Consider the following 27,768-nt stretch of genomic DNA (forward strand, 5'->3'; position numbering starts at 1 on the left):
TAAGCAATATCAACAATAATATATTACATCTCTAATTGAATATGAGTTTGTCTTATAACAATTTACTGTTAATCTTTCGATAAAAAAATAGATGATTGTGGTATTGTAACCAACAAGATCCAGCAATGACTTGGTGTTAACTTTTTACAGCATCAACGAAATATAACACAGTTAAGATGAATTTTATTTTTGTCTATATTTAATTGGCCTTTGATTGCTCTGCGCAATAAAACATCTTTTTAGTGCACAGTGCACAATAGAACTAATTTATGTCATGATTATAATTATGTATGTTATGTAACAGCAGTTTGTATTTTAACAGCTTCTTTTTGCGATTTTTGCGAAATAAAAATATTGATTTCAATTTGGAGATACATAATTGTCCTGAATCGTGCACTCTAGTCTCTACTGCAATTAGCAAAGTTAATGTACATTTTAATGTTTACAAGTAGAAAGTAGTAAGATAACAAAAACAATTACATTTTCTCTAGGAACAGTGAACAGTTTCCAGTAAGAAAATATTTATTTAGAATTACTCAACAAGACTGTGCGGTTATTTAAGGTAGATGAACAATTTTATTGAATCTTAATATTGTACAATACAATATTATTAGTTTTCTAATATATTATTATTATCACTTTACTACTTATTCGGTTTTATTCAATCTTATTCTTAATAATTTACACTGTTAAAATGATTCTGAGAACATAATCAAAAATTTCTCAAATGGAATGTAAGAGTTCGAACCGGAGAGGAGAGCCTTGTATGCATAAGAAAAATATATTTTTAGTAATATTTTTATCTCTGGACCTTATTATTACTGAAAGAGAAAATGTGCTCCGAGATATGTTAGACTTCTACATGACTTATAATTAAGAATTACGTGATGCCAATTACGTAGTAAGCGACTATTGTGCTTTGCTTCTTATATTTAAGATACTGACTATATTTAATTTCATATCTGAATCAATTCCTTTAGTTGATAAAATTATACTCAGCACATGTAGGAATTTAAAATAGTCTGCTTTTCAGAATGTCAACACGTCTTTTGCATAATGTCAGCTATTTAAAATTGCCTGTCTCCAAGAATGACAGTTTTTGTATAATGTTCGCTTTTCAGAAAGTGTTTATTCTCAAAGTGTCTGCAACGTCAAAATATCCGCCTTCTTATAACGTTGGCATTCCAGAAAAGTCTTATTCCCAAAATGTATCCAATCATGGTCTTCAAATTATTTCATCTAAATAGGTTCAGCGGTTTAGCCGTGAAAAAGTAACAGACAGACAGACTGAGTTACTTTCGCATTTATTAGCATTGATTTTAGTAAAAAACTAAACTACGAAAATCCCTTCGTTCAGGTACGAAACCGGTTGAGAACGAAAAATATTTTGTTCTAAAGCAGTAATTTTATATAAGGTATAGATATTTATTTATAGGAATGTAAACATTATGAATAGACGACTTGCTGTGATTGTACACATTTTAAATAGCAGACATTTTGAGAAAGCTGACAAAATAGAAGTGCTAACATTGTGAAAACGCAGACGTTTTGAGAATTGTACATTTTAGGAAAACAGACATTTCAGGCCTGAGTCTTTTCAATTTTAAAATATATACTCGTAATCGTAATGTTACTCAAATCAATTCACAATGCATTTTTTTTTAAATTGTAAAATACAATGAAATCATAATTCTACAATTGTATTTAAAAATGACTAAAAAGTTATTAAAATGTATATGTAATACATATTTATACACCTAGCTTTTTTCTTTCACGTTGGGCCTTATTACAACCCTTCATACTTTAAAAATTAAGAAAAAAGAGAAAATAAAGACCGGCTTGACTATTATATTTCTTTGGTAAAAGATCCAATATATTTACGCGAATCGAATTGACCATAGAACATGAATAGAACTTTACTTAGCACAAAATATTGCAAGTTTAATATAATGACAATTAAAACTTAGCCATCACCAATATTACTAAATATTTCTTACAGTTATTTTATTATGCAGAAAATAAAATCTTAAAATAATGACTGTTTTAATTTTTTATAATTCTATTGCGTAAGAATGTATGACAAGACTTAACAAAGAAATGGAACCAGGTATTCATTCATGCCAGAAAAGAAACTATGATATTCAAATCACTTATGACCAGATATACTTACATAAAAATACATCCGTACAGTTTAAAGTGCAGCTTAATAATTGCAGCTCATTTAAACTTCTATTACACATAAGATTAGGGACAAATACAAAATTTGACAAAAAGATAAATAACTGCAGTTATTATGCATTTGTGAGCAAGTTAGGCCTTGTGATATGAAGTAAATTGATTAATTAGGCATCGGAGTTTTCATCGCACGGTAAGACGTTAGCGAGCCATGGAGTCGACAAGGGCAATAAAATTGAACTCTTATTCATACTCATACTCATTAATTTATTTAAGTAGTGTTTTTAATTTTATATCAAGGACAATAATGTTGACGAGTATATACCCACGAGCAAAAATACTGCATCACTTATCCCATACAAAGTTGTATGGAAAGTGATGCGGTCAGTCAGACATAACTTATTACGCAATGTATTTACCACTTACAGAAATAAATAACTGATATGTCTGGAATTGTCAGTAAATGACAAATGACACATACTACGTAATCGTAATTGGCCAGTAAAGTACATAACATTATGTCTGTCTCAGTGATGTTATTTGTGTATCAGTTTGTATGTTATTGTTTGTTTATGTTGTTTGTATGTTAAAATAGTTTTTTTTATTCGACTGGTTGGCAAACGGGCAAGTGGGTCTCCTGATGGTAAGAGATCACCACCGCCCATAAACAACTGCAACACCAGGGGTATATCAGATGCGTTGCCAACCTAGAGGCCTAAGATGGAATACCTCAAGTGCCAGTAATTTCACCGGCTGTGTGTTGAAGTTGAGTTTGTAATTTATAAATAGAAATATAATTTTATTTATAATTTGAATCACATATTGCTCACGATTTTAAACATGATCGCTTTAAAGGCATTTTAGAATTAAATAAGTGAATGAGTATGAGTATAAATACAAGTTGAATATTATTGCTAATGTCCACTCCATGGCTCGCTAACGTCTTACCGTGCGATGAAAACTCCGATGCCTATTGATTAATCATGCAGAGAAGATATGATGAATGAATTAGATTGACACATAAATCGTGTTGTTCACATGAATTCTAATCTAATTTTATCATATGCTAATAAAAGCCTTTTTAAGTATTTCGATATACTTATTCTTACCATATAAACATCTTAAAGCTACTGAATACTTAAAATCTTACAAAAATATAAACAACATCTCATTAGAGTAAAGGTAAACCAAACTAAGGGACAGACTAAAACTAATACAGACATATCAAGAAGAGTAATACTTTACAAAAATAATTCTATTTCAGTAATAAATATTGTACTTTGGGTACATTGTTCGTGACATAATTTAATAGGAAAATATTTCGCAGATTAAATGTCATAAAGATACATTGATAGTGATAATATAATTTTTCCTTTAGTTTAAGATTTAATGGCACAGAGCGACTAAGATTGTTATTCAAACAGGTGGGCAAGATAACTTCAAGCATAATTATGAAACAATGTTATTATCTCAAAAAAAATTGTAGGAAGACAACTTTTACATACACGAAGAAAACTATTGACACAGCAAACAGTAAACGCGAACAGGAATGTTGTAATGCTTTAAATCAAATCTACTTCTTACATGTCATAATTACAATATTACGTTAGCGAATTTTATTTGATCCATTCATAAATTTGTGTTGATTTAGACTTGTGAGTTGAGATGAACAGTGCAATATTTATTCAATATGACGTGCATGGCCATTATCACAAAACAGATAGGTACAGAAGTATATCTCATGTGTGTTAAATGTCCCAAAAAAAAATCACATTTTGACGTTTTTTTTTTCATACACACAGTATGGGCGTGACAAAACTGACTCATAAATTTTTATATAAAAAAATGGGGACATTTTTTTAACGATCGGAATCGATTGTGCTCTTGTTTCTGAGTAGGAAAAACCATACTTTTTCTAAAATTAAAATGGTTACACTTTTTTTTAAAACGGCCACCTACGCTCGGCGGCGCTCTAGGCTTGTCAGCAAAAATTATCGCTTATGCACAAAAAACTATCGTAGTAGTGGCACTCGTATCTAGTTGTTGGATTTATTGTTGAGAATGAAACGGGAAGAATGAAAATATAAATTAATAATAACTAAAATATTTTAATGTTAATGTCATTGTTATATTACAAATTTGTCACAGAAAATATCTTGCGAAAATTTCGACATTGGCAAAATGCACGATTATTATATTATAACGTGTAATAAAATCCCATTCACCATTATTGCACAAAAAAGTTCACAGACGCGTGTCTCAAGCGGATGGCACTCACGCTCGCACTGGTCCCAACCGGTCCGAGATATCGTGTCCGTGAGCAGTGTCTATGTGTGCATTGCTCGAGCGCACTTTGTATATAGATTGATTTCTGTACCTACCTATCTGTTTTGTGCTATTACTGTTTGCATTTTATTTGTTTGATGATGATGGAATAACCCAGTTACGCACTTCGGCTGTTTCATCTCATTTCATCATATTATGATATATGATGCATATTTACTTCAATTTGTAACAATTCCAACAATGTTAAAATACTTTCGAATTCTTTGTTTTTCATAATTAGCTATCCTTATTTCGTTAACATTCACATCATAACGCAACACTTACGACTTAGTGGACGCAACCATAGATTTAGTATATACTAAGTATCGTTTTATTATATCGGCTTAGGGTACGTAGGTACGTAAGATGGGGCCAAAAAGTTTGTCAGTTAACGCGTATCTAAAAAAATCGGTTTATTATTTTCACCTAGGAGTGTCACTAAGTCCACATCGAGTAAAAAAATCGCCTCTTTCTCAATGCAAGAGCATTGTCGATCTAGTACTTTATTCTAAATCTATGGATGCAACTGTTTCCGACATAATGAACTTTTTTGCTGCTCACTCGTCCATTAACGGTCCTGCTTTTTAACTGTAGGGCGAAAAAAGAGTAACTAACTACGTATTCGGGTTTCTTGACGGGTGATGAAATATCTTTAGATGGCGCTAGTATCGCGAGGTCTGTTTAACGTTACAGTCTTGCTTGTGATTGGCTCGTTTAGCTATTTAATGTTTAACCAATAACAAACGCGACACAAACGTCAAAGTTTCGGTTGACCTCACGACACTAGCGCCAACTAGTCTGCCACAGAAACCCACATGTCTACGCAACATTCCTTTGTCTTTTAATAAACGTTAGCTCAAAAGATTTTTACTAGTATTTCGTAACATTTAATTTAGAAAACGGTATTGTGTTCGTATACCTGGATTGGGGATTAAAGCTGAGTAGGCGGAAAGCGGCGCTGCGGCTTGTTGCGCCGCTGCGCGAGCGTCGACTGCGACACGGGGCCCAACACTTGCGGAGTCATCGGCGCGGACGTCATGGCCTAAGGATGAAAGATAATAGATAAACAAATTATCATTTCAAAATAACTAACAAAACTTTCCTTTTATATGGTACGTTACGTTATTTATTTTTCCAGATTTTTGCTCACCGGGCCACCGTTTTCTCGTGTTCGCTCGAAATAATCCCTCAAACGAATTACAAACTCCCGACTGGGAGTTCAAAACAGTCTTTTTAGACCGTTTCGGCATTTTGCCAAAAAATAACAACAAACTTAACGAGAAACAATAACAAAATTCAACAACAATAATAACAGAAATGAACAATAACAAAATACAATGCCGGTTACAGCCGGTGAAATTACTGGCACTTGAGGTATCCCATCAAAGGCCTCTAGGTTGGCAACGCATCTGCAATCACCCTGGTGTTGCAGGTGTCTATGGGCGGTGGTGATCTCTTACCATCCGGAGACCCACTTGCTCGTTTGCCATCCAGTCGAATAAAAAAAAAACAATGCAAAGAAAATGCAACGGAAACGTCAAACGATCAACTCTTATACAAGGCAGACGCACTCGTACTGACAGTGACAAGCACTTGACTGGCCGCAAGAGGCACCACAAGATGGCTGCGGCCGTGTTCCAAATAGCTGCGTTTACAAAAACTTGCAAGTTTTGTTTAAAAAAATAACATATCTTAGTGTTCATTGTGATTGAATATTGATCCGCGGCAGTCGCCAATAATGTTGTGTCACGTCACTAGTCTGTTCCGTTTCACACATTGCGTCATTTCAAAAAAATAATATTTTTCTATCGTATTCGATGGAGTCTATTTAATGGACACTGATAATGCTATATATTTTTTTTAAAGTACAGTTTTTTTTGGGGTCTAACAACTGGTAGCATGGTGTACGGTTGTGTCACTCTGAAGATGAGCTCTGGTTGAGTTCGAAACGCGTCAGTGTAGTGTGGTGGTGGTGATAGATGGGTTTGTGTGATTTGTGTGTGTTCTTACAGTGTGGAGGTGGAGGAACTGCATGAACACGCATATTTTGCATAAACTTAGCTATCGTAAGGTCGCGGGTAAGCAAGGAAATTCTTTTAGTTCATTGATATGGACCTCCGCAAAGTAACGCCTGATTCAATAAATTAGTTTTTTTTTATTATTTTGCTTCAAACTAGAAATTATTTAAAAAATATATTTTGCGAACATAGTATGCGTAATTAAGAAAATTTTCAAGTGTCACAGAACTCGTCATAGGTGAAAAATACAATAGTAGTCTATCATTATGAATTCTTAACAATTTATTTAATTTAACATCTTCACATCGCCGAACTCGAGGTGAGCCCTGATATTTAATCTCAAACTTCTATCTCTGTGTAATTTCTATAGTCCGTTAAACAATTTAACGGTTTCAATTTTAATATTTTTGTAACGGACTCTGTCGCTGTTCACTATAATCTAAATTGCCGCCGCAACAAGAACCAGGCTTTCCCTATGCCCAGAGCTGGGAATGGGCTGCTGCGGTTGGCAAGGACTATCTTCACGGAGCCCTTGCTGAAGCTGATGGATATTCCAAGCGACTCAACATCTGCACCTCCAGAACCACCTGGCCAGCGCACCGGCTGCTCAAGAGGCTTCCGTCCAGCCGCTACTCCACCTGCACCACCTCAATACACGGGCCAAGGGAAGTGCCTGCCTGTAATTCCTGAACCAACCACTTGTACACGAACCTTCGCCCTGAAATCTTACGCCGCGTACTTTAGAAGAGCCTATTTTTTAAGCAACTGAATAAATCGAGTCCTCAAATAATTCATTGTTTACTAAACGCGACAGCGGGCCTTTGGTTTTAGGGCCGGCTGCAGTGCGGCCCGCTACAGCTGGCACTGACCTGGAAGGTGAGGTCGACGGCGCGGCGCAGCTCGTGCGCGGGCGGCGCGTCGTGCGGCGGCGCGACGGCGGCGGGCGGCACGGCGGGCGCGCGCGCGGCGCTCAGCCACGGCTCGCGCAGCAGGTCGGCGGCGCGCGGCCGCAGCGCCGGCTCCAGCTGCAGCATGCGCCGCACGCACGCGCGGGCTTCGCTCGACACGCTCGCCCACACGCCAGACGACAGGTCCACCTGGTTAATATTACATAGTGTCTTAACGGCGGCAAATAAGGAATTACGAACGAGAGCCTATTACAAGCCCGAAGTCGAAGGCTGAGGGCTCTAATGAGACGATGTTCGTAATTCCAGTACCGCCCGTGCGACATACAATGTTATTCATCACATTTGCGAGTAGAATTGTATATTGACAAAAAGATTATTTTTACAAAAAATGTCGATACCGCTGGCGCAGCCCGCGAGCAGCGGTAGAGCTAGCAGCTACGCGCCCAGCAGCAGTACACGCAACAACTCGTTACGCCCTTAGGCGTTTTACCCAAAATAAGGCCCTTGGGTTTTATTTAGGGGATTGCAACCAAGTCAGCCTGCATGTTACAACACTGCATACGAGCAAGTGTGACGAAAATAACTATTCAGTCGTACCGGCTAGCCGGTCTAAAGCGCAAAACAACAGGACCGCAGCGGGCAGGGTCCAGGGTGGCAGTGCGGCGGGCCTATTTACGTGGCTGTATATGTACAGTCACCACACGCGATTGTTGAGCCACTTGCCACTGTTCGTAATTTTGCCGTGTAATGCTAATCGGGTTTAGTCGGTTATACTCGTATATTCAGACATGGCATGATAAGTCACACGACTTCGAATAATAGAAGGAAAAAAATATATTTGTATCTTTGTCATTGTGTTTGACAAGCGTGAAGTGTCATTTGTCAGTTAGAATCACTGAATCACTTGATAGGTAATTGGCTATTGGCTTTTGGAGAGCCGGAACCGGAACTAGCAACCTGACAGCAGAGTACACCCAAAGTCAACCAATTGCAGGTCTAGCTACGGTAACCTAGCGACAATAGGGTTGTTGACGCCATTCAAAAATAATTCGTAGGCACGACTCCAGTAAAAAAACGCTTTATTTTAGCCCTGAAAACCAGATTAATTTTCGATTTACTGTAAAATTAGATTTTTTGTTGCTTTAAAACAAATAAATAGTTAGTCGATTGAGTTGGCGAACAAATTTGCCATTAAAACTCTATGGGAGAATTGTGTTTTGGCACAGCTCATAAAAAGTACGTCAGTTGATTGGTGGTGTCAACATCCCAATTGATTTAGCGTAGCGATAGTAACGCTAGCGTACGGATAAATTATGATTGGTCATTTCGACTTCGTAAGAACTCGGAACCCACGATTTAATCCGAACTCTATTTATGTCTATGGTCATCGAATCGCCGATTTTCCGCCATATTGCATTAGTTATATTACAATCTTTGTTACCATCGGCTTGGTTACTCAGCATTCGGATGAAGTCGGGAATGACAAGAGATTAAGAGCCAAAACCTCTACCTATATTGATTTATTTTCAAGGTCTACTTGAATTGATTAATCGACTATTAAGCATGTTCATAAAAACAAAAATATATCATGACTGTTTATTTATTTTATTTTTAAATATAACAGTGCAAAAAAATACACATTATTTAAGAAAACTTAACTCGTGTGGGTAAAGCTAATAGCTGGTATATGCCCCATGGTTGTCTATTACAGATTGGAGACGCGAAGGCATAGACTCGACCAACTGAGTACAATGACCACTTCCTCGCAAGTCTTCCCATACTTCTTGACAATGACTTTCAACGGCCTCTCTCGTTCGCTCATTCCGGTTTTCCCATCTCTGAACCATTAAACCCCACAGGTTCTCTATGGGGTTAAGATCCGCGGATTTAGCAGGCCAAGGTATAACCGTAATTTCGTTTCGATGTTGATGGAACCACTCATTCACAATTCTGGCTTTATGTATCGTGCAGTTGTCGTGTACGAAGTTAAAATTTGGTACTTCTTCCTCTGTATAAACTGTCCTTACCGTGGGCAGCATGCTTTCTTCTAATACACTGACGTAAAATTGAGCATTAGTTCTGGGAGGTAATGGGACCAGCTCGCCTACACCAGCAGAGCTCATCCAGCCCCATAAATTTGCACTGATACGACCTGACTCCCGGTTTGGTATCACATGATCTTCCATATAACGTGTATTGTCATACCGCCAGAGATGCAAACGGCCGTGGTCACTAGATTTAAACGATTTTTCATCACAAAATATTGTATTACTCCAATCAAAATTTCGGTATTGACGAGCAAAATTTAATCGTGCGGCTTTGTGAGCTTCTGTCAAAGCAATCTTATATGCGGGACGTCTATGGTGCAAATTCATCGAATGTAGATATTTCCGGATGGTATTGGGGTGCAAATTGAAACGGTCTGCGAAATAATTGGTGGATATAAAGCCATTATTTTCGTAGTTCTGTCGCATCTCATCGCGTTGCTCAGCCGAGAGTATCGAAATACCACGGTTGCCTTCACGGTGATCATTTATAGCTCCTTCTTCAGCATACCTATTCAGCCACAAACTGACAGTATTTCGCTGCACATTTAAAGTTCTTGCTATTGCACGTATGCTTAAGCCTTGCTGGTGCAAAATTACAATTTGATGTCTGGTTTCGTTGCTAATCGAAGGTGGCATCGCGGAAGGCTTGTTCAAATTGGCAATTTACATGTAATTTACATTGACAATCCTATTGTCAATTATATTTTTTTTTCAAAGTTAGATTTTCAGTACGGAAGTATGAATATTTAATTAACTTTTCCTTGTAAGTAAACCTTGAACTCATAATATAGTAATAGTCGCATTTCTCCTTATCTTATATTTATATCTTTATAATTTCAAGTTTTTTATTTACTTGATTATATTTACTTGATTAGATTATATTTTCATGCAATTTAACTGTTGGCTAACCGGAAGACCAAGCCTGCCAACCTGACAATAGAGTAATTACACCCAAAGCTAACCAATTAGAGGTCAAGAAACAGTAACCTAACGACAATTGTTATAACGTAACTATAGCAGCGGAAAAATCATGATTGGTCATACGACATCGGGAAAACTCGTAATCCACGACTATGTCCGAACGTTGTTTAGGAGTCTAATTTTAATAAATTACCGATGTTCTGTCAGATTATTTTTGACAGCCGATTTGATGGAAATACCGAATGACAAAGATAGAAACACATATTTTTCTCATCCTTTTACACGAACATAGACATGTCATCATTCATTATCAGTCGTTCACGACGATGCCACACGAGTATGCCCGATTTGCATTACACCGCTAAATTATGCATAGTGGCAAGTGGTTCAACAATCGCGTGTGGTGACTGTACAACATCACACCGATGACAGGCGCGGCTTGAGTTGTGCGTGATGGATGCTGCAACCACAGACACAACAACCATAGAAAGTTTAATTTCTCTAGGAAGACGCAAAGATGCAAAGTTCATTCGCTCGTAACTTCCTTGTTTGTCAAGATGAAATGTAAATCTTGATGATTTTTGCCATATTTGCTTCATTTCCACTTTGGTATCATGTTAAGTTGTTTAAGAGAAAATGTTCATTCCATGCATAAATAGGGGGTTTTTCAGAAAAAAATGTACTTACCCATTTTGCCTTAATTGTCCTTAAATTTTCCATACAAAATTTAGTAGTCAGTTTTGTGACGGTCCAAACAACATTTATTTATTTACTAGATGAAAACCCGGCTTCGCTCGGGTAAAATGTAGACTCATAGTAATATGTTTGAAAAAATTTTTTTGCCAGTGTAAAGACTGTCGTACCTATCGAAAAATCTGACGTATACTCCCAGTCTTAATATATCACAAACGTACTTTCACAGCTAACCTACGAATCGGTATTTCACTGGTAGATATTTCTCCTAAATCTTATTTGCCCAAATAACTATGACGTCTCTGTCTCATAATCAAAGAAATTAGACCTAAAGGGCCCCATATACGGTACGATTCGTCTGTACGATCGATCTGATGAAAATCGACGAATCGTACCGTATGTGGAGGCCCTTAAGAGGTCACAATGGAGAACGAAATACGAACCTGTGACACGTGATGACGTGACACTAACGCCACTTTGACATGTTTACTTCGCAATGCCATATACCTAGTAATTTATTCAAGTTTATATTGAAAATACTCGATAATCCGAATTTTCCGCCTACAAGTTGTCGACTCGGATTGACTAATTTTTTACGCTCTTCAATTTGATGTGCATTTCGTTCGAGTCTACCGTACCCCTTGACGAAATTATTAATATAGATTTCATACACATATATGGTATAACATGTATGGTTAACTGCGTCACAAAACTGACAGTTAAAAGTGGCAAAGTGGGACACTTTTTTATTGCTTAAATCGATAGTGCTCGTGATTTTGAATAGAAATAACCCAAAATTTGTTAGGTTAAAAACAGGGTACACTTTTTTCTGAAAATGCCCTATTTAAAATTAATCCGGTTTTTAAATTAGTTGGGTAATGGTGACAAATTGAGCGAGAACTCACCTTGCCAGACTCTATTCTTGTCAAAATAGCTTCAGGGCTGTCATCTCCTGTCGAAGCGAAAGGCGTTCTGCCGGACAGCATGATGTATGCTAGCACACCTGTCATAAAATATCACGTTAGTATCACCTCATTCTACTTAAGTATGGTCAAATAAGTTATTGAAATTATGTTTTTAATTGTTGCCTAGTGTAATAGATATAAAATGAAGAACGCACACCATTATGTTTTAATTATTATATTTAAGGCAACAAAGGTTCATTGATTAATTTACCTAGACTCCAAATATCGCAAGCAGCGTCGTATCCCGCCCGTTTCAACACTTCAGGCGCGACAAAGTTAGCGGTATAACAGGGTGTCATCAACAGTCCGTTTTCCGCTCGCAGTTGTTTCGCTAGACCGAAATCAACGAGCCGAATGTCTTCTGGTTTTCTTTCAGCTGTAGCGAAGAGAATATTTGATGGCTTTATATCTCTGAAAGGAAAGAAACGCAGAAAATTCAAGATTTTAATATTATAGTTAAAAATATCGGTAGTGTTGTAAAATTTGTATTGTATTTTTTTTTTATTCGACTGGATGACAAACGAGCAAGCGGATCTCCTGCACTGGCGTAGCTAGGTAACCTAGGGCCCTGGGGCAAATAAAAAAATGGGGCCCACTGCTATCAAAACTGGTAAGGTTTTTTGAAGTAAAATCATTATATATACAAATACTTTAAAAATGCTAAGCAACTTTATCATCAGCTATAAAGCAGAATTTCGAGGGCCCCCTGAGCTTGAGGGCCCCGGGGCACTGCCCCGCCTAGCCCCTTGGAAGCTACGCCACTTCTCCTGATGGTAAGAGATCACCACCGCCCATAAACATCTGCAACGCCAGGCGTATTGCAGATGCGTTGCCAACCTAGAGGCCTAAGATGGAATACCTCAGGTGCCAGTATTGCAAGATCGACAAAATTGCCAACATTAAATGAGCTCATTACCTAAGCTTATTTATGTGTGCTGCTAACGTAATCCGAGATCTAGTACAGTCGAGGGCGTAAATATCTGTACAGCCATAAGAGTCAAATTTATGGTTTACTAATATGTTGCATAAAATCGAATCTCATGATTTCGTTTCCATAACCTTGAGCAGAATCATCATATCACCGAATTACTTTTCGCGTATATTTTTTCTCATACTATCATTTCTCATAATTTTGTAAAGCAGAATATTAACATCACACATAATATTGATGAGAATAATATTTATATGTTCGAATAGTTGCTAGGCAGAAAGACATATCTCATAAAATTACTTTGCATAAGAATAATAAAAAGCAGAATAAAGTTTTACTAAACATTCCTTGCAATTAAATTAATTGTAGTTCTATATTAACCTGCAGCTTGTTGTTGCAGATGTTTTTGGGCGGTGGTGATCTCTTACCATCAGGAGACCCACTTGCTCGTTTGCCATCCAGTTGAATAAAAAAAAACCTAACCTTTATTGGCAAATGAAATGCCCTCCTGAAATTTATTTACAACAATATAAAGTATTTTATATTATAACAACTTAAAATATCATTTTCTTCTTGTAATATAGGATAATATATTGAAGCCTAAGATCGGACTTGGATAGTTCTCATATACGAATTATTATTAAGTACCTACGATAACTGTCATGGAAGAACCCTATGTTCGATGGCTAGTTTCTACCAGTAAGCCAAATTTTCGGAAGAATAAAATAAGAACTTACAGCTTTAAAACTTGCGAAGGCTATAATATAATTTCGTATATGAAAACTACCTTTATGGTTAGTTAGTGAGACGAAAATCACCTTTATGGTCAGTTAGTTACATGTCTTGGTCATGTAGATATAATATATGACCTTGAAAGAATATGGAAAAATGAAGAAATTAATAAAAATGGATGTGCATGGTTCCAGTACAGTCAACAGCAGAATGATCGATGTAGTTGTCAAGTATATACGACATCGCAAACAGACAACTTCGAAACTTACTTTTACTGCTTAATACTTATACACGAATCGTAATTTTAAAATAAATTTTGTCAACGTAAAGACAATCCAGGACAGAAAGAAAAAAAATATAAAGAAAGAATAAATTTATTTTGAACATGAAACACGGTGAAGGAAAACATAAACCTGCGAAGCAATTCAATTTGCCCAGCAGTGATATATACTGGGATGATGATGATGATGATGAAACTACCGTGAGACTCACTCATATTAAATGATATTGAAGCAGATAACTCACGTCTTAAACCTTCTCTTGAGCGGTGGTGCGTAGTGTGCGTGTTGCGGCAGCCACCGAGTCGCGTGCTCCTGAGAAGAAGGGCTACGAAATAGCCCGAAACATGTCGAGCTAAACTCGGTTCAAGGCGTGAGTTATCCGTTACAATATCATTTAATATGAATAAATTTATTTACCTGAATTCGGCACAACAAAAATAAATAAAAAAAAATACAGCTAAAAACAGTCAATCTTTACAATCTTACATATTAGGCACCAAGAGAGAAAATAAAATAAACATTGTGCCGAAAGAAGTAAAAAGGGCCATACTCAGCGTATTGCTACAGCAAGCCGCAGCGCAGGACGCGATGATCTCTGATTATTTTAGTGACGTCCACACATGGTTTCCCTTTCTCGCGCGCTGTTGGTGTTTGGGAGATGCAGCGGCGACGAATCTTAATAATAAATAATAATGTAGATGTCAGACCTGTGCACAACAGTGTGCCTGTGCAAATAATTAACGGCTTGCAACACGTTGCGTAGTATGGGCGCGGCTTCGTGCTCGGGCAGGCAACGCCGCTGTGTAATGTGCTCGAGCAACTCGCCGCCGCGGCAAAGCTCTGTCACCGCTAGAATACGCCCGCCTTCCTCGTACACTCCGCGCAGGGTTATTATGTGCGGATGCTGACTGTACCTGTAAATAATACCGCCATTAGACTGTGTAATGCATAGGTTCTCCACCTTATTTTTCTCAGAGCTCCCTTTGAGATTACTCGTCTACCTAATTTGCCTGTATTCTTAAGTGGCAGAAAGAGCCAAACCAAAGATCACAAAGGTTCAGCCAGCACAGACGATAAAAATTGATCCATTCCATCATCATCATTATCAACATACCATTTCGAAAAGGCCGTGTCAGGTTGAGCTATAGCCTCTCAAGTAGAGAACTGCAGATTCCAACCCGGGCTTGTGTTTTTCGGAATTCATGTGCGAAATAACATTTATTTTGTATCACGAGCTTTATGGTGAGGGAAATCGTAGTGGAAATCTGCACAAATTCGCAAATGAATTCAATAGCGCATATGAAGTTCAAAATCCGCACTGTGTCCGTGTGGGAACTACAGCCCAGGCACTCTCACTCTGAGAGGAGGTACAGGCCCAGCAGTGGGACGCATTTGAAGAGAATGTTGTTGAAGGCGACTTAATACTTAAAAGCCAAGGGATACCTATTGAACTAAGGCAGGATTTCTTGCGGGTATTCAATGTTTAAGTTACATACCGTAATAAAATTTCAATTTCTTCTCGTGGATCATATTGCATCTTGTCCATGATCTTGACAGCATATTGCACTTTCGACGCCTTGTGTTCGCAAAGACGGACCACTGAAAACGATCCAGTGCCTAGTTCACCCATTAATCTGAAAATATTTTTATGAAATACAATAACAGGATAACAGGTAATCAAATGTTTGTTGCTTTGCATGTTTGTTGCTTTGCAATTCATAGTGCTTTAGTTTTTAACTGTTATACTATGAAATTATTAGGAATAAATAAATAAATCAATTAACTCAGAGATCATTTACCCATTAGCTTGGAATGGGTTTGGAATTGGTTAGTTAGAACGCTCATCTTCTAAGCAGACCCTTCGATATTTATAGCTTACAACTTAGAACAACTGATCATAATTGGTACAGTCAACTAAAAAGATATCGATACGGCCAAAGTAACGAAAATTGTATACATATATTGCAATATCGCAAAAATTAAATACTGACCTGTATTCGTCAAAGAAATTATTCCTATTAACGAAACCAGACAAGAACTCTTCAGTAGAATTCTTGTTGTTCTGCACATCATTATTTTGAGTTTGGTTTGTAACGGTCTTGTTATTGTCATCGTCGAGCAGGCACGGCGCGACGAAACTAAAACCTCTGAAATTAAAAAAAGTAACGTCAAAACCATATCTTATGTGTTTGTAATTGTTAGAACAAGATTTGTATAAAAGAAAATGTTTAAAAAGTTTTAAGCAATAGTCAAGAAAATCCGATTTATAAATCTTACAGAAACTCAGTCACTCAGTTAAATTTAGTCAGGATAGATTGAGTCTCATTTTGGTGTACTACCTTTTCGGCGAAATATGTTTCGCCCAATTTCATTTAGCAACCAACCTTTCGTCGAAGTTTTATTTGGCAAACCAATCGTTGGCATAACTTTACTTCGCATTGTTCTTATTTCGCAACATTTTTTATAAAGAAATGAAAATTTTTACTTCATCGCACTTTTATGTGGCAAATAATTATGTAGCTAATGATCGACTTAGGCAAATAACAAATTGTCAAATAACATTTGGCCAATTTTTATATTGCAAAGTTTTACTTCTTTCATTGGTGTGAGCGAGCGAAGCGAGCGAGCAAGACGGTTCGGAGCAGAAGCGACTTGGATAGTTTAGGTTCAGAAGGGTAACGCCTTAGCCTTCGATGTTAGGTTTTTATTATAGCAGCCAGGATTACTGACTCTAGGAAAGTAAGTTGGATGCCATTCTTTCAATATGTTGCTAAGTTAAGGTATACCAATCAATACATTTGACCAAAACATAAGTGTCATCTTTAAAAAATCCCAGGTAATTAATTTGCATAATAATAATTTATCAAATCATTAGTTGGGAAATGATATAAGTGCGAAATGTTGAGTTGAAAAATAACATTTCGCCTAAATAAAAATATGGGATACTTAAATAGTTTGTGAGCTAATAATTTGCTAAATAATTTTCGCCGAAACATTAGTAAACCCTCATTTTCGTAATAACTATACCCGTGCGAAACCGGGGCGGTCTGCTAGTTTATCTTATCATAGTGAGTAAGCAGTAAATGTTTGGCATATGTATGAGCGTATCTCCGTGTTAATCAAAGTGTCTGTCTACTATTACTATTTGATCGTAATACAATCATTACAATGTACAATAATTCGTCAATGAGGTCATACAGCTTGTACAGAGAATATAGGAACCTATTAAGTACGTTATCAAGGCCTTCAAGAAAGCCTTGCAAAATGTCAACAACCGCACCATAATATTAATGATAGTTATCGTTTAACAAACTGACGTAAGTATGATAAGATTGTACCTACAGATAGTAGATAGTGTTTTTCTCACTTCATTTTAAACAACCGTGAATCTCGTAATGGAAGGAATGCATTATACTTTATGTATAAGATCTAAGAATAGATAGGTAATACAAATATTTACTTTAAAGCTTTAATACACATCTCATATTATTCATCATTATTTATTAAACAGGCCACAGCCAGGCTTTTTAACATACGTTTAACTTCCGTTTAGAGAAAGGGAGTTTAATTTCGAAGAACGCAATGGAAAACCTATCATAGTTCAATCTAACTATCCCATATATCAAATCTTTAACCTTTTCACCGCCCGTCATCTAGTCCTGACAGCCAATGGAATGTCTCACACGTCACGGTCATCTATACATGATCAACATTCAACTCGAAATTAAACCTTCTGCAATGGAATTAAGAACCAAGTTGATTTGTCGCTGGTTTTTCTGTGGCGTACAGGTTTTTTTTTTTTTTAATTTATTTATATAAACAAGTGGTACAAGTGAGTAGAAAATTACGAGCCACTATTGAAAACCCCTTAGGGGTTTATGTAATAGCTGGCGAGTCATCGCGTTTCAATCCGCGTACAAACTTAAGCTACTTATAGGTACATAAGATCAAACCTGGTTATCACAGGCCAGGTAGTATTTTTTTAAAGTTCGTTTACACCGTTTGGAGTCAGTGGTCACTCCGTTTGTTCTGTGGCTGTGAAGAGGAGGGGAAGAGGTTAAGGTGGTTATTCTGGTGCTCTTCGGAGGTTTAGGACCACAATAATAAATTACCACTTTTGAAATGACAACCACCGAAATGTTCAGGTTATCCTACCACTACAAAAATAGCTAAAATAAAACCATATAAAATCAAGTTTCCGTATCTTGCATGTTGCTCAGTCCGTCTGTCTATTTTTTACTCGGTAGATAAAAAAAGATGAAGTGGTTTACCGCCTGTATCAAATAAAAATAATTATTTTGTATAAGGCGACCACCAGATGCCTCGAAAAATGTGCAAGTATTATTAAGTTTCCATTATCTACATAATTTACCTGAATAACTCGTGAGCGTTAGCCGACGCGGGAACTCCAGGGGAATCTCTTGGCGTGCGGCAAGTGAACTCAGAGTCGAAGTAAAATGCGTCGTCGGCCCGCGACACAGCAGGTCGGAACGGCGGTATCACCTATCAACAGAAACGGAATTTTAAAACTTAAAAGTTTTATCTGACTTTTTCTTGTTTTTCTGCTGGTCAATAAAGTCTTAACTTCATCTTAGAAACGTTTAAAAACCCCAGACTGTTTAATTTAAAACGACACACAGTTAAATTTATAAAACCCCTTTTGTTTTGCTATAAACGCTGCGTTAAACGCAATGCGTTAGACGTACATCAATTTTGTATCAGATAATGCATGCGCTTGCCGCAGCGCTCACCGAAGAAGCGGCCACACCGCTGCTTAAAAAACGGTGACGGTACGGAATCGCAGTGACGCATCGTATGCGCACTGTTTTTATTGCATGCTCTTCACACCGCTGCTTAAAATACGCAAACAGTGCGGAATCGCAGTGACATGCCGTAAACGTCAGGACTTTACCGCATACTCTCCACCAAAAGACAGTACACAATGTTTGGTAATTAATTAGGTTATCTGATGCAAATTGATGTGCGTCAAGCGCATTGCGTATAACGCAGCGTTTATCGCATAAAATAAAACAACCGACCGCTTTAGGGTTTAAATAAGTTCTTGAACTTTAACTACCTCTAATCGAATACCAGAAAATATTAAAAACCTATAAAAAATATTATGCCCGTTTATGTATTTATAGATCTACTAGCTTTTGCCCGCGACTTCGTCCGCGTGGAATAGTAACTTTGGAAAGTATTTAATTTATTTAGGGTACCTATTCTGCCAATAATAGCACATAGAAACTTCTACGGTTTACTGAAAATAACCTATTTTATTACATTGCTTTATATCTAAACTTATTATTTTTGTTCTTCCATTCTTTGGTAAAACATAAGTATTCTACCCTGCCAACACAAAAGGACTAATTCTTCATAGTGAGCTCTTGACATCTTACGTCCTGTATTGTAAGTTAGGAGGGTAGGATTATAATTAAGACGGCATTCTTACTAAGCATTGCTACACATATTTCTATATTATAGTAAATTTGTTTGGAATTCCTTACGAACTTTCATCCCCATATTTTCAAGTAGGTATGAAAATGTCGAAATTTGAAAAGAGCCGGAACAAATGTTTTTTAGGGTTCCGTACCTCAAAAAGAAAAAAATGGAACTCTTATAGGATGACTTTGCTGTCCGTCCGTCCGTCTGTCTGTCAAGACCCTTTATCCCGTAAACGTGCGGAGTATTTATCGAGTTGAAATTGAAACCCTAATCTCAAAAAAAGTTATAGGGTACCTACTTTCGGCTGTCCTAGAAACTTGAAATTTTGTATAAAGGAAGCTCTTATAGCAAATTTTATTCCCTTTATAGCAAAATAAGTAAGAAAAATCTGAAAATCATAATTTTTCATGTCTGACTGTCTATGTTAATAAGCCATGTAAAATGACCCCACATTGCGTACATTTTGCTTATGAGCTTGGCTCTGCTAACACTTGGTATTCATAAATACCTATGCACGGAATCCTTGACGCGCGAGTTCGAGTCGATTTTAACCGGTTTTAAGAAGAAGAAGAATTTAAAAAAACGCTCGAACAATTATTTATCTCTTATCACGTGCCCAAATACCAAGTTTCATAAAGAAACATCGATTTATCTTCGATAATGACGACCTTCCATATGAGCTTTCATCCCCTATTTCATCCCCTCACAGGTCGAATTTTCTAAAAAGCTAAAACACATACCGACTTATTTCTTATTATGTGCCTAAATGCCAACTTTCATGGTTTTATTTCCACCATATAAACTTTCACCCCCTATTTCAACCCCTTAAAGCCTTTTTTTCGCGATAAAAGATAGCCTATGTTCTTTCCCATGGTCTATTCTATCTCTGTACCAAATTTCATCCAAATCGGTTCAGCGGTTTTTGCGTGAAAGCGTAACAGACAGACAGACAGACAGACAGACAGACAGAGTTACTTTCGCATTTATAATATTAAGTATGGATAATTTTATGTTCAGCTCTTGTTTGATTTACGTGGACCTCATAATACAACACAAGAAAAGTTCTTTGGTTTAGAAATTAATTCGCATTCAATTATCGTCAAAAGTTAAATTAATAATAAGATATTACTTAGCCGTATTCCCATTACGGTAAATTAGGTCGTTCCTATTGGTTTATTGGCGATTATTTTTCCTATTGGTTTGAAGGAGGAAAACGAATTTACCCGAAACTTCAATTTGATTCACACATTTGGGATAGCGATGACAAATTCTTAACCGACGAGAAAATCTTTGTTCATATTTGTATTATACAGAATAATCTCTAAAACAACTAACATACATGGGCGCCGGGATGGGGTACAAGGGAGTTGCACCTCACTGGCGTAAAAGCAAATACATAGAACTAGATTAAGATACATAATTAAACCTATAAATGTTCCTCCCTTTAAGCAGATGCAAGATGCAATGCACCCTTCTGAAAATAATCCTGCGGGCGCCCATGCCTATACTCAACGCCGTATATAGATTCCAAAAAACTACTCATGTGTTGCCAATAAAATGAAAAAGTTTTGCATCGGTAAGTTTTAACTTTTCTAAATCCATACTAATATTATAAATGCAAAAATAAATCTGTCTGTCTGTCGGTTACGCTTTCACGCCTAAACCGCTGAACCGATTTTGATCAAATTTGGTACAGAGATAGAATAGACCTTGGGAAAGAACATAGGCTATCTTTTATTGCGAAAAAGAGGTTTTAAGGGGTTGAAATATGGGATGAAAATTTATATGGTGGAAGTTCGTTGCTGTTGAAGATAAAACCATGAAACTTGGCATTTTGGCACTTAATAAGAAATAATTCTATATTTGTTTGAGGTTTTTTTGAAAATTCGACCTGTGAGGGGATGAAATAGGGGATGAAAGTTTATATGCAAGGTCGTCATTATCGAATATAAATCGATGAATCTTTATTAAAGTTGCCATTTCGGCACGTGAAAAGAGATAAATAGATATTTGTTCGCACGTTTTTTTTAATTCTTCCTGTGAGGAAGTGAAATAGGGGATGAAAGTTTATATGGAAGATCGTCATTGAGGAAGATAAATCGATGGTTCATTATGAAACTTGTCATTTGGGCACGTGCATGGGCATGTGCATGGGTTGGTTACATCTGGGACGTCACAATGATAAAGACACTTGTGACAGTGACGTTCGGCCATCTTTGGTAACTTTTTTGGAATCTAAATACGGGGTTGAGTACAGTCGAATGCAAAAATATATATACAGCCATAGCGTCAAAATATGTGTACAACAACCTCATGTTTAGTGGCATAAAGGTGTATAGATATTTTTATTTTTAAAGACGGTAGGTACAGTCGAAACATTTAATTCCTGACCCACCATGGAATGTTCTCACAGTAAGTGTCAAGGAATGCGATGTCACTATGACTTTTTCTGCGAAAAGGTTCCACAGTCAGTCACGATTCAGTTGGTTCGAGTGTACGCACAAAAGGAAAAGGTTTTTCTATCTAATATATGAAATTCTCGTGTCACAATGTTTATGACCAAACTCCTCCAAAACGGCTTGACCGAATTTTGTGTTTTTTTTGTGTATATTCGGTAGGTCTGAGAATAGGACGCAAACTATTTTTCATACTTCTACGCGGACGGAGTCGCGGGCAACTGCTAGTCTATGTATAATATATACCCCTTTCCGCCCGAACTGATACGATCGCGAGGGATAACTATAATTAAATTTGAACCTTATTATTGTCAGTTTCTGAAGGGCCATTATCGTAGTCCTTTTCATACTCGACTAAGTTGGAAAGAGATACAAAAATCAATTCCTGTTTGTTAGTCACACTAAAACTCAAAAACAACTTGACCGTTTTAGCTCTAAAGGAGCCACACCGCTCCTTAATACAGGGTGGTATCACCAAACGGTCAGTACTTTCGAATGAACAACATAGGAATCAGGAATTCAGTCCCATAGATCCGTCTCATGCTTCAAAGATATTATTTCCAAGACTTGTTTAGTTTTCTCATTGGCTAACATAAAATATTAAACATTTACTGCAAAATCTTCAGAGAGATCAGGGAACGAGCAATGTAACAATTGTGTAATAATAAAACATACCTCTTTCTTCAATAGAGCATCCCAATCTATGCTGGCGAAGAATTCATGATTTTTTACGTCTTCTATACCATTAGGACCTGCACCCAACCTGAAGAAATAAAACAAAACAAATGTTATACTTCCTAGATTGATCCACACACACATTCGTTCTCGCCCCTAGACTTTTTTTCGAGGCTTAAGTACACCTGTGTTAAGGAGCGGCCACACCGCTGCTTAAAAAACGGTGTCCGTACTGAATCGCAGTGACGCATCGTATGCGCATCGTTTTTATCTGCGATTCCGTACTGTCACCATTTTTAAGCAGCGGTGTGGCCGCTTCTTAACTAAGCCAGCCTCATTGGAAGACTCAATGGCCAAGTTCATTAAATATTTCTCCTGCTTTGCCCAGATATCTGCCTGCAAAGGAGTGCTCAATAAACCTGTATATATTTGTATTGCACCTTACAATGGGGAATGGATGAAAAATTTAGAAACGCTTGAAACTTTTTATATCAATAGGAATAACCTTTCTAATTAACAGAAAAAATAACAGATTTTTAAGTAGCATCAATTAATTAAAAAAAATTAAATAGTTTTCTTTACCGCCAAATAACGATAGTCCAGTCGGTTACCGGTTATTCCATAGCCCAGAACAAAAAATTAAAAAAAATGAAATTTATATGTCTTTGACTCCTTCGTTTTGACAGATGACACTCTTTACCGGGCCGAATAATACCGACATGGAAATACCGACCCTGTTTTTCATGTACACGCCCATAGAAATGAAAAGTAAAGTAAAGTAAAGAGTGTCAAAAAGATCGAGTCAAAGACACATAAATTATGCTTTAATGTTTTTTATTCTGGACTACGGAACAACCCGTAACCGACCGGACTATCGTAATTTGCCGGTAAAGAAAACTCTTTCATTTTTTTAAATTATTTGATGCTACTTAAAGATCTTGATAGCTGCCTTTTGCCTTGTCTGCTGTATGGATGTCAAACATGGAGTTTTACAAATAAAATGAAACAGAAAATTATAACAACACAAAGAGCAATGGAAAGGAGTATTTTAAACATTAGAAAAATATATAAAATAAGAAGCGACAAAATAAGGCAGAAGACAAAGACAATGGATGCGCTTAGACAGGCCCTTAGTCTAAAGTGGCGGTGGGCCAGACACATATCGAGATACACTGACGAGAGGTGGACAATACAAACAACAAGATGGCCAGGACCAGCAGGCAAGAGGAAGGTTGGAAGACCAGTGATGCGATGGACTGACGACATTGCAAAAATCGCTGGAACCAACTGGACAAGTACTGCCAAAGACAGAGAGCTGTGGAAGAAGATGGAGGGGGCCTTCACTCAAAAAGGGGCCCAAGTCTCAGAAGAAAATAAATAAAATAAATGAAACTAATCATACTAACACTAGGGAGACAGGGAATAATAAAGGCTTTTTATTTTTATTTTATTAAAGATCTGATATTTTTTTCTGTTAATTAGAAAGGTTATTTCTATTGATAAAAACAGTTTCAAGCGTTTCTATAATTTTCATCCATTCCACATTATACCAGAGAACTCAAAATAATATTCACTACTTAATCAGTACACACCAACAAAGTAAATCCCTGGGGAGGCTGGAGGTTTTTTAAACACAAAATTCTACCCTCCTAAGCCAAAATGCGCTATCTCAAAAAAATCACTTGAGTTATTAAATACTATTATGTAGCTTAAGACATTCTGCATCACATAGTATAAATAACACAAGTGTTTTTTTTAGCTGGCGCCTTTTGGCTTAGGAGGGCACATATACATATACATGAAAACAGTGCATTTTGATGTACACAATAGTTTGTTAATTCTACTGCGTTGACATGAATAGAATACTCACCTGTTTTGTGGAGTTCTTTTAAAGAGTGCCCGAAGCAGGGATTGAGCTTCTTCACTCAAATTAGACGGCATCCCTAACTTGGCTTTGAGAATTTGAGTCATAGTTTCATGTCTGGTAGAGCCATGGAATGGTAAGTTACCAGTAAGCATCTCAAACTGTGGATAAAATTAAATATGAATTAATTATTTTTAAAACTTATCTTATAATCTAATTCTATTTGGAGTTTCAATTCCACAGATCAGAAGAGCAAGGTGTGTAGTTCTACCAGTTAGCATATTTACTACATAATTTACTATTTTATATAATATAAGTAAAAATAATAAAACAACTGCATTCCAATGTGTTCTAGTTGCAGTGTATTTAAATAAAATGATTTCATTTACCTAAAAACAAAATTGTGTTTTAAATTGAAATATGTTGAAGTTACAACTTACCATAAGTACTCCAAAAGACCACCAGTCGGCGGCAAATGTGTGTCCCCTCCGGTTAACAACTTCTGGTGCCATGTACTCCACAGTACCACAAAAGCTATAAGCCTTATCACTACTTGGTGGAAGTTTTGATAAGCCAAAGTCAGTAAGTGCAATGTGACCATCTGCATCTAATAAAATATTCTCTGGCTTTAAATCCCTGTATATAATGCCCAATTGGTGCACATGTTCTAATGCTAATGCTAATTCAGCTAAGTAAAATTTAACATCCTCCTCTGTGAACATTACCTGAAATATTTGCAGTAATTAGCATAAAGAAACATACTTGTGTTAACATAATTTAGTACCTACTGAAGGTGCATCGTAAATACATAATAATATGTGGCATAAATGAATTGGAATCAACTCCATACAGCGAAACATGTTAAGTATGTTACAACTAATCATTACTTAGAATTGTAAAATATTTAACAACCATGTATTTAATTACAGTTATTAATAATGTGAACAACTTACCTCTTTACTAAGTCTGGAGAACAAGTCACCACCACGTAAAAAATCTAATATTAAGTAAAGTTTACCAGCAGTTTGAAATGCATAGTGTAATTTTACAATAAATGGATGGCCCATGTCTACCAAAATATTTCTCTCCATTTTAGTACGTTCTCTGTCTCTTACTTTTAGAGTTGCTTTTTTAAGTACCTAGAATATTACAATAATTAAAACACAACATAAACCACAATACTTATTTTTATTTACATTTAACTCCTTTTATGCTTAAGACACAGATTCATGTCAAATTGAAGGCTGTCTTTTTGTATTTTTTTAAAATAAGCAGAATTTGTGCTTATTAAAACAAATGAGACTAGCATTCAGCACTTTTTTTAGTTCCCACATATGAGAAGTTAAACATAACGGTTACGTTGATTTGTGCAACATGTCTCTACTCTGTCTTGGACAAAGACGAATAACACAGGTTGAATGGGATATTTCTAATCTCTGTACAAAGCCTCATACCAAACACAACAATAATAACGGAGAAATGATATAAAAGTATTAGATAGTATAAGTAAAACATTAATTAAATTGTAATTTCATAGCTTGATATTATTATTATATTATATTGTGCAAGGTCCGCCCGGATTGCTACCACCATCTTGCTCACTAATACTGACGTGAAGCAGCAGTGCTTGCATTGTTGTGTTTCGGCGTGGAGAGTAAGACAGCCGGTGAAATTACTGGCATGTGAGGTATTCCATCTTAGGCCTCTAGGTTGGCAACGCGTCTGCAATACCCCTGGTGTTGCAGATGTTTATGGGCGGTGGTGATCTCTTACCATCAGGAGACCCACTTGCTTGTTTGCCTTCCAGTCGTATGATGATGATGATGATGAGGTGATCCTGTTATCCCTTACTAGGGACAAAAAAAGTATAAAAAGAAAAACAGAACTTCCCAGGACATAGTGGTAAAGTTCAAAAAGTTGGAGCATATTATATTGATAGACTGTTAACATACAAACAATGTCTGAATAGAAAAAGTTATATTTTCAATCAACACAGAATCAACTCAAGTGGATGGTTAATTATCTGATCCAAAATGGAATTTTTCAATTGATGTATTTTTACCAACATAAGCTATTTCTGATATAAATACTACCAACTGGATATTGGTATCATAAATTATTTGAGTAATTTACTGCTGGAACACATTTAGATGAAATTTGATATGAAGATAGTTTGAGACCCTGCATAAATTGCATAGTTTCAGCGAGATGGTGATAAACAAATTGCAAAAGCTAGTTAACTCATTTAATAAGATGTAGTACAAACAAATCAGCCATAAAATAATGTTGACATAAACAGAACTTTTTGACAAAGGTGTAGATTACACTCATGCATACCTTCATTGCATAAAGTGTGCCAGCATCAGCACCAGTCACTTTACGTACTAGAAAAACCTTTCCAAAAGAACCTTCCCCGAGGACTTTGAGCAATTCAAATTGTGACGGATCTGCCTTTTCATGGCCTTCTTTAACGACATCCTGGAGTTCCACCTCCCTTTCACAGCTGATTTCTCCTGAGGAGTCAAGGCTTTCGGCTGTAGAAGCCTGACGGGACTCGGCGGAATTCTCAACCACCATTGGAAGACTGTTGGCGGTCTGCGATATACCACGCTACAAAGTTTTTTTTTTTAATAATTAGCACTTAGGCACGAACTAGGTACAGCATAGCTAATTCAATACAAACAATAATAAATAATGGGTGGGCGTATTAAGCTCGATATCCTGCGGGGAACGCAGGCTAATTATATGACGTCAGACGTCATTGCAAACAATATATGTAGATTTAAATGAGTGAGTAATCATAGAAGGAAAACTGAGATTTAGTTAAACCAGTGTTTTAAAGATAATTAGCGAAAACTTACGCTGTCGCCGACATTCTGCATTCGCCAGGGATCTGTAGAATTAGCTAGAGGCATAATTCCTATTTAACAAATAAACCTTCAAAGGAAAACCTAATAATGTGTTAGCAAATCGAATTAAAACTATTAGACCACCATGTTTTTAATTCATAAACACACACGAAGACGAAGACAGATCTATCCAATCCAACTATCATTGGTTGGACTGCCAGGTGCCAGCAGGCGAGGTTACCAGCTTCAAACTGTAAAAACCCCTAAATTCCAGTAAAGCCATCAAGGTTAATAAAAGTAAATTAGAATCGGGACTTAAATACGACCATAATAATTATAAAAAATAATCTGAAAATTATTTAATTATCTTTCCTCAAACAAGCTTAGAAGTTTCCGCTGTCCATTTGCATAGAACATGTGCCCCGTTTTTACCCGACTGCCCAAAGGAGGGTTATGTTTTTTACCCGGCTGCCCGAAGGAGG

At 36.7% G+C, this 27,768-nt stretch overlaps 1 protein-coding gene across 1 annotated transcript; it reads right to left on the bottom strand.

Annotated features, from left to right (window-relative positions):
- Positions 1–27,505, bottom strand: S6kII (Ribosomal protein S6 kinase II). The gene is made up of 14 exons (XM_074099464.1): positions 27,299–27,505; positions 26,775–27,047; positions 25,391–25,576; positions 24,878–25,162; positions 24,444–24,598; positions 22,574–22,661; positions 18,370–18,500; positions 15,989–16,144; positions 15,494–15,631; positions 14,705–14,911; positions 12,265–12,464; positions 11,994–12,091; positions 7,388–7,615; positions 1–5,542 (listed from the first exon to the last, which is right to left on the bottom strand). Exons 1-14 carry the CDS (start codon positions 27,350–27,352, stop codon positions 5,432–5,434), a joined length of 2,310 nt encoding a protein of 769 aa, XP_073955565.1. The 5' UTR covers positions 27,353–27,505; the 3' UTR covers positions 1–5,431.
- Positions 27,506–27,768: the final 263 nt, after the last annotated feature.

Source organism: Choristoneura fumiferana, chromosome 16, assembly GCF_025370935.1.
Source record: "Choristoneura fumiferana chromosome 16, NRCan_CFum_1, whole genome shotgun sequence".
NCBI lineage: Eukaryota > Metazoa > Arthropoda > Insecta > Lepidoptera > Tortricidae > Choristoneura > Choristoneura fumiferana.

Bases quoted from the DNA above. Each gene is read 5' to 3' on its own strand.
- S6kII (XM_074099464.1), bottom strand. From the start codon at position 27,352: ATGCCTCTAGCTAATTCTACAGATCCCTGGCGAATGCAGAATGTCGGC. The intron at 12,092-12,264 runs GTAAATTAATCA...ATTTTATGACAG, and splicing joins TTGCGATATTTGGAGTCTAG to GTGTGCTAGCATACATCATG. The intron at 7,616-11,993 runs GTGAGTTCTCGC...AATATTAACCAG, and splicing joins CAAGAATAGAGTCTGGCAAG to GTGGACCTGTCGTCTGGCGT.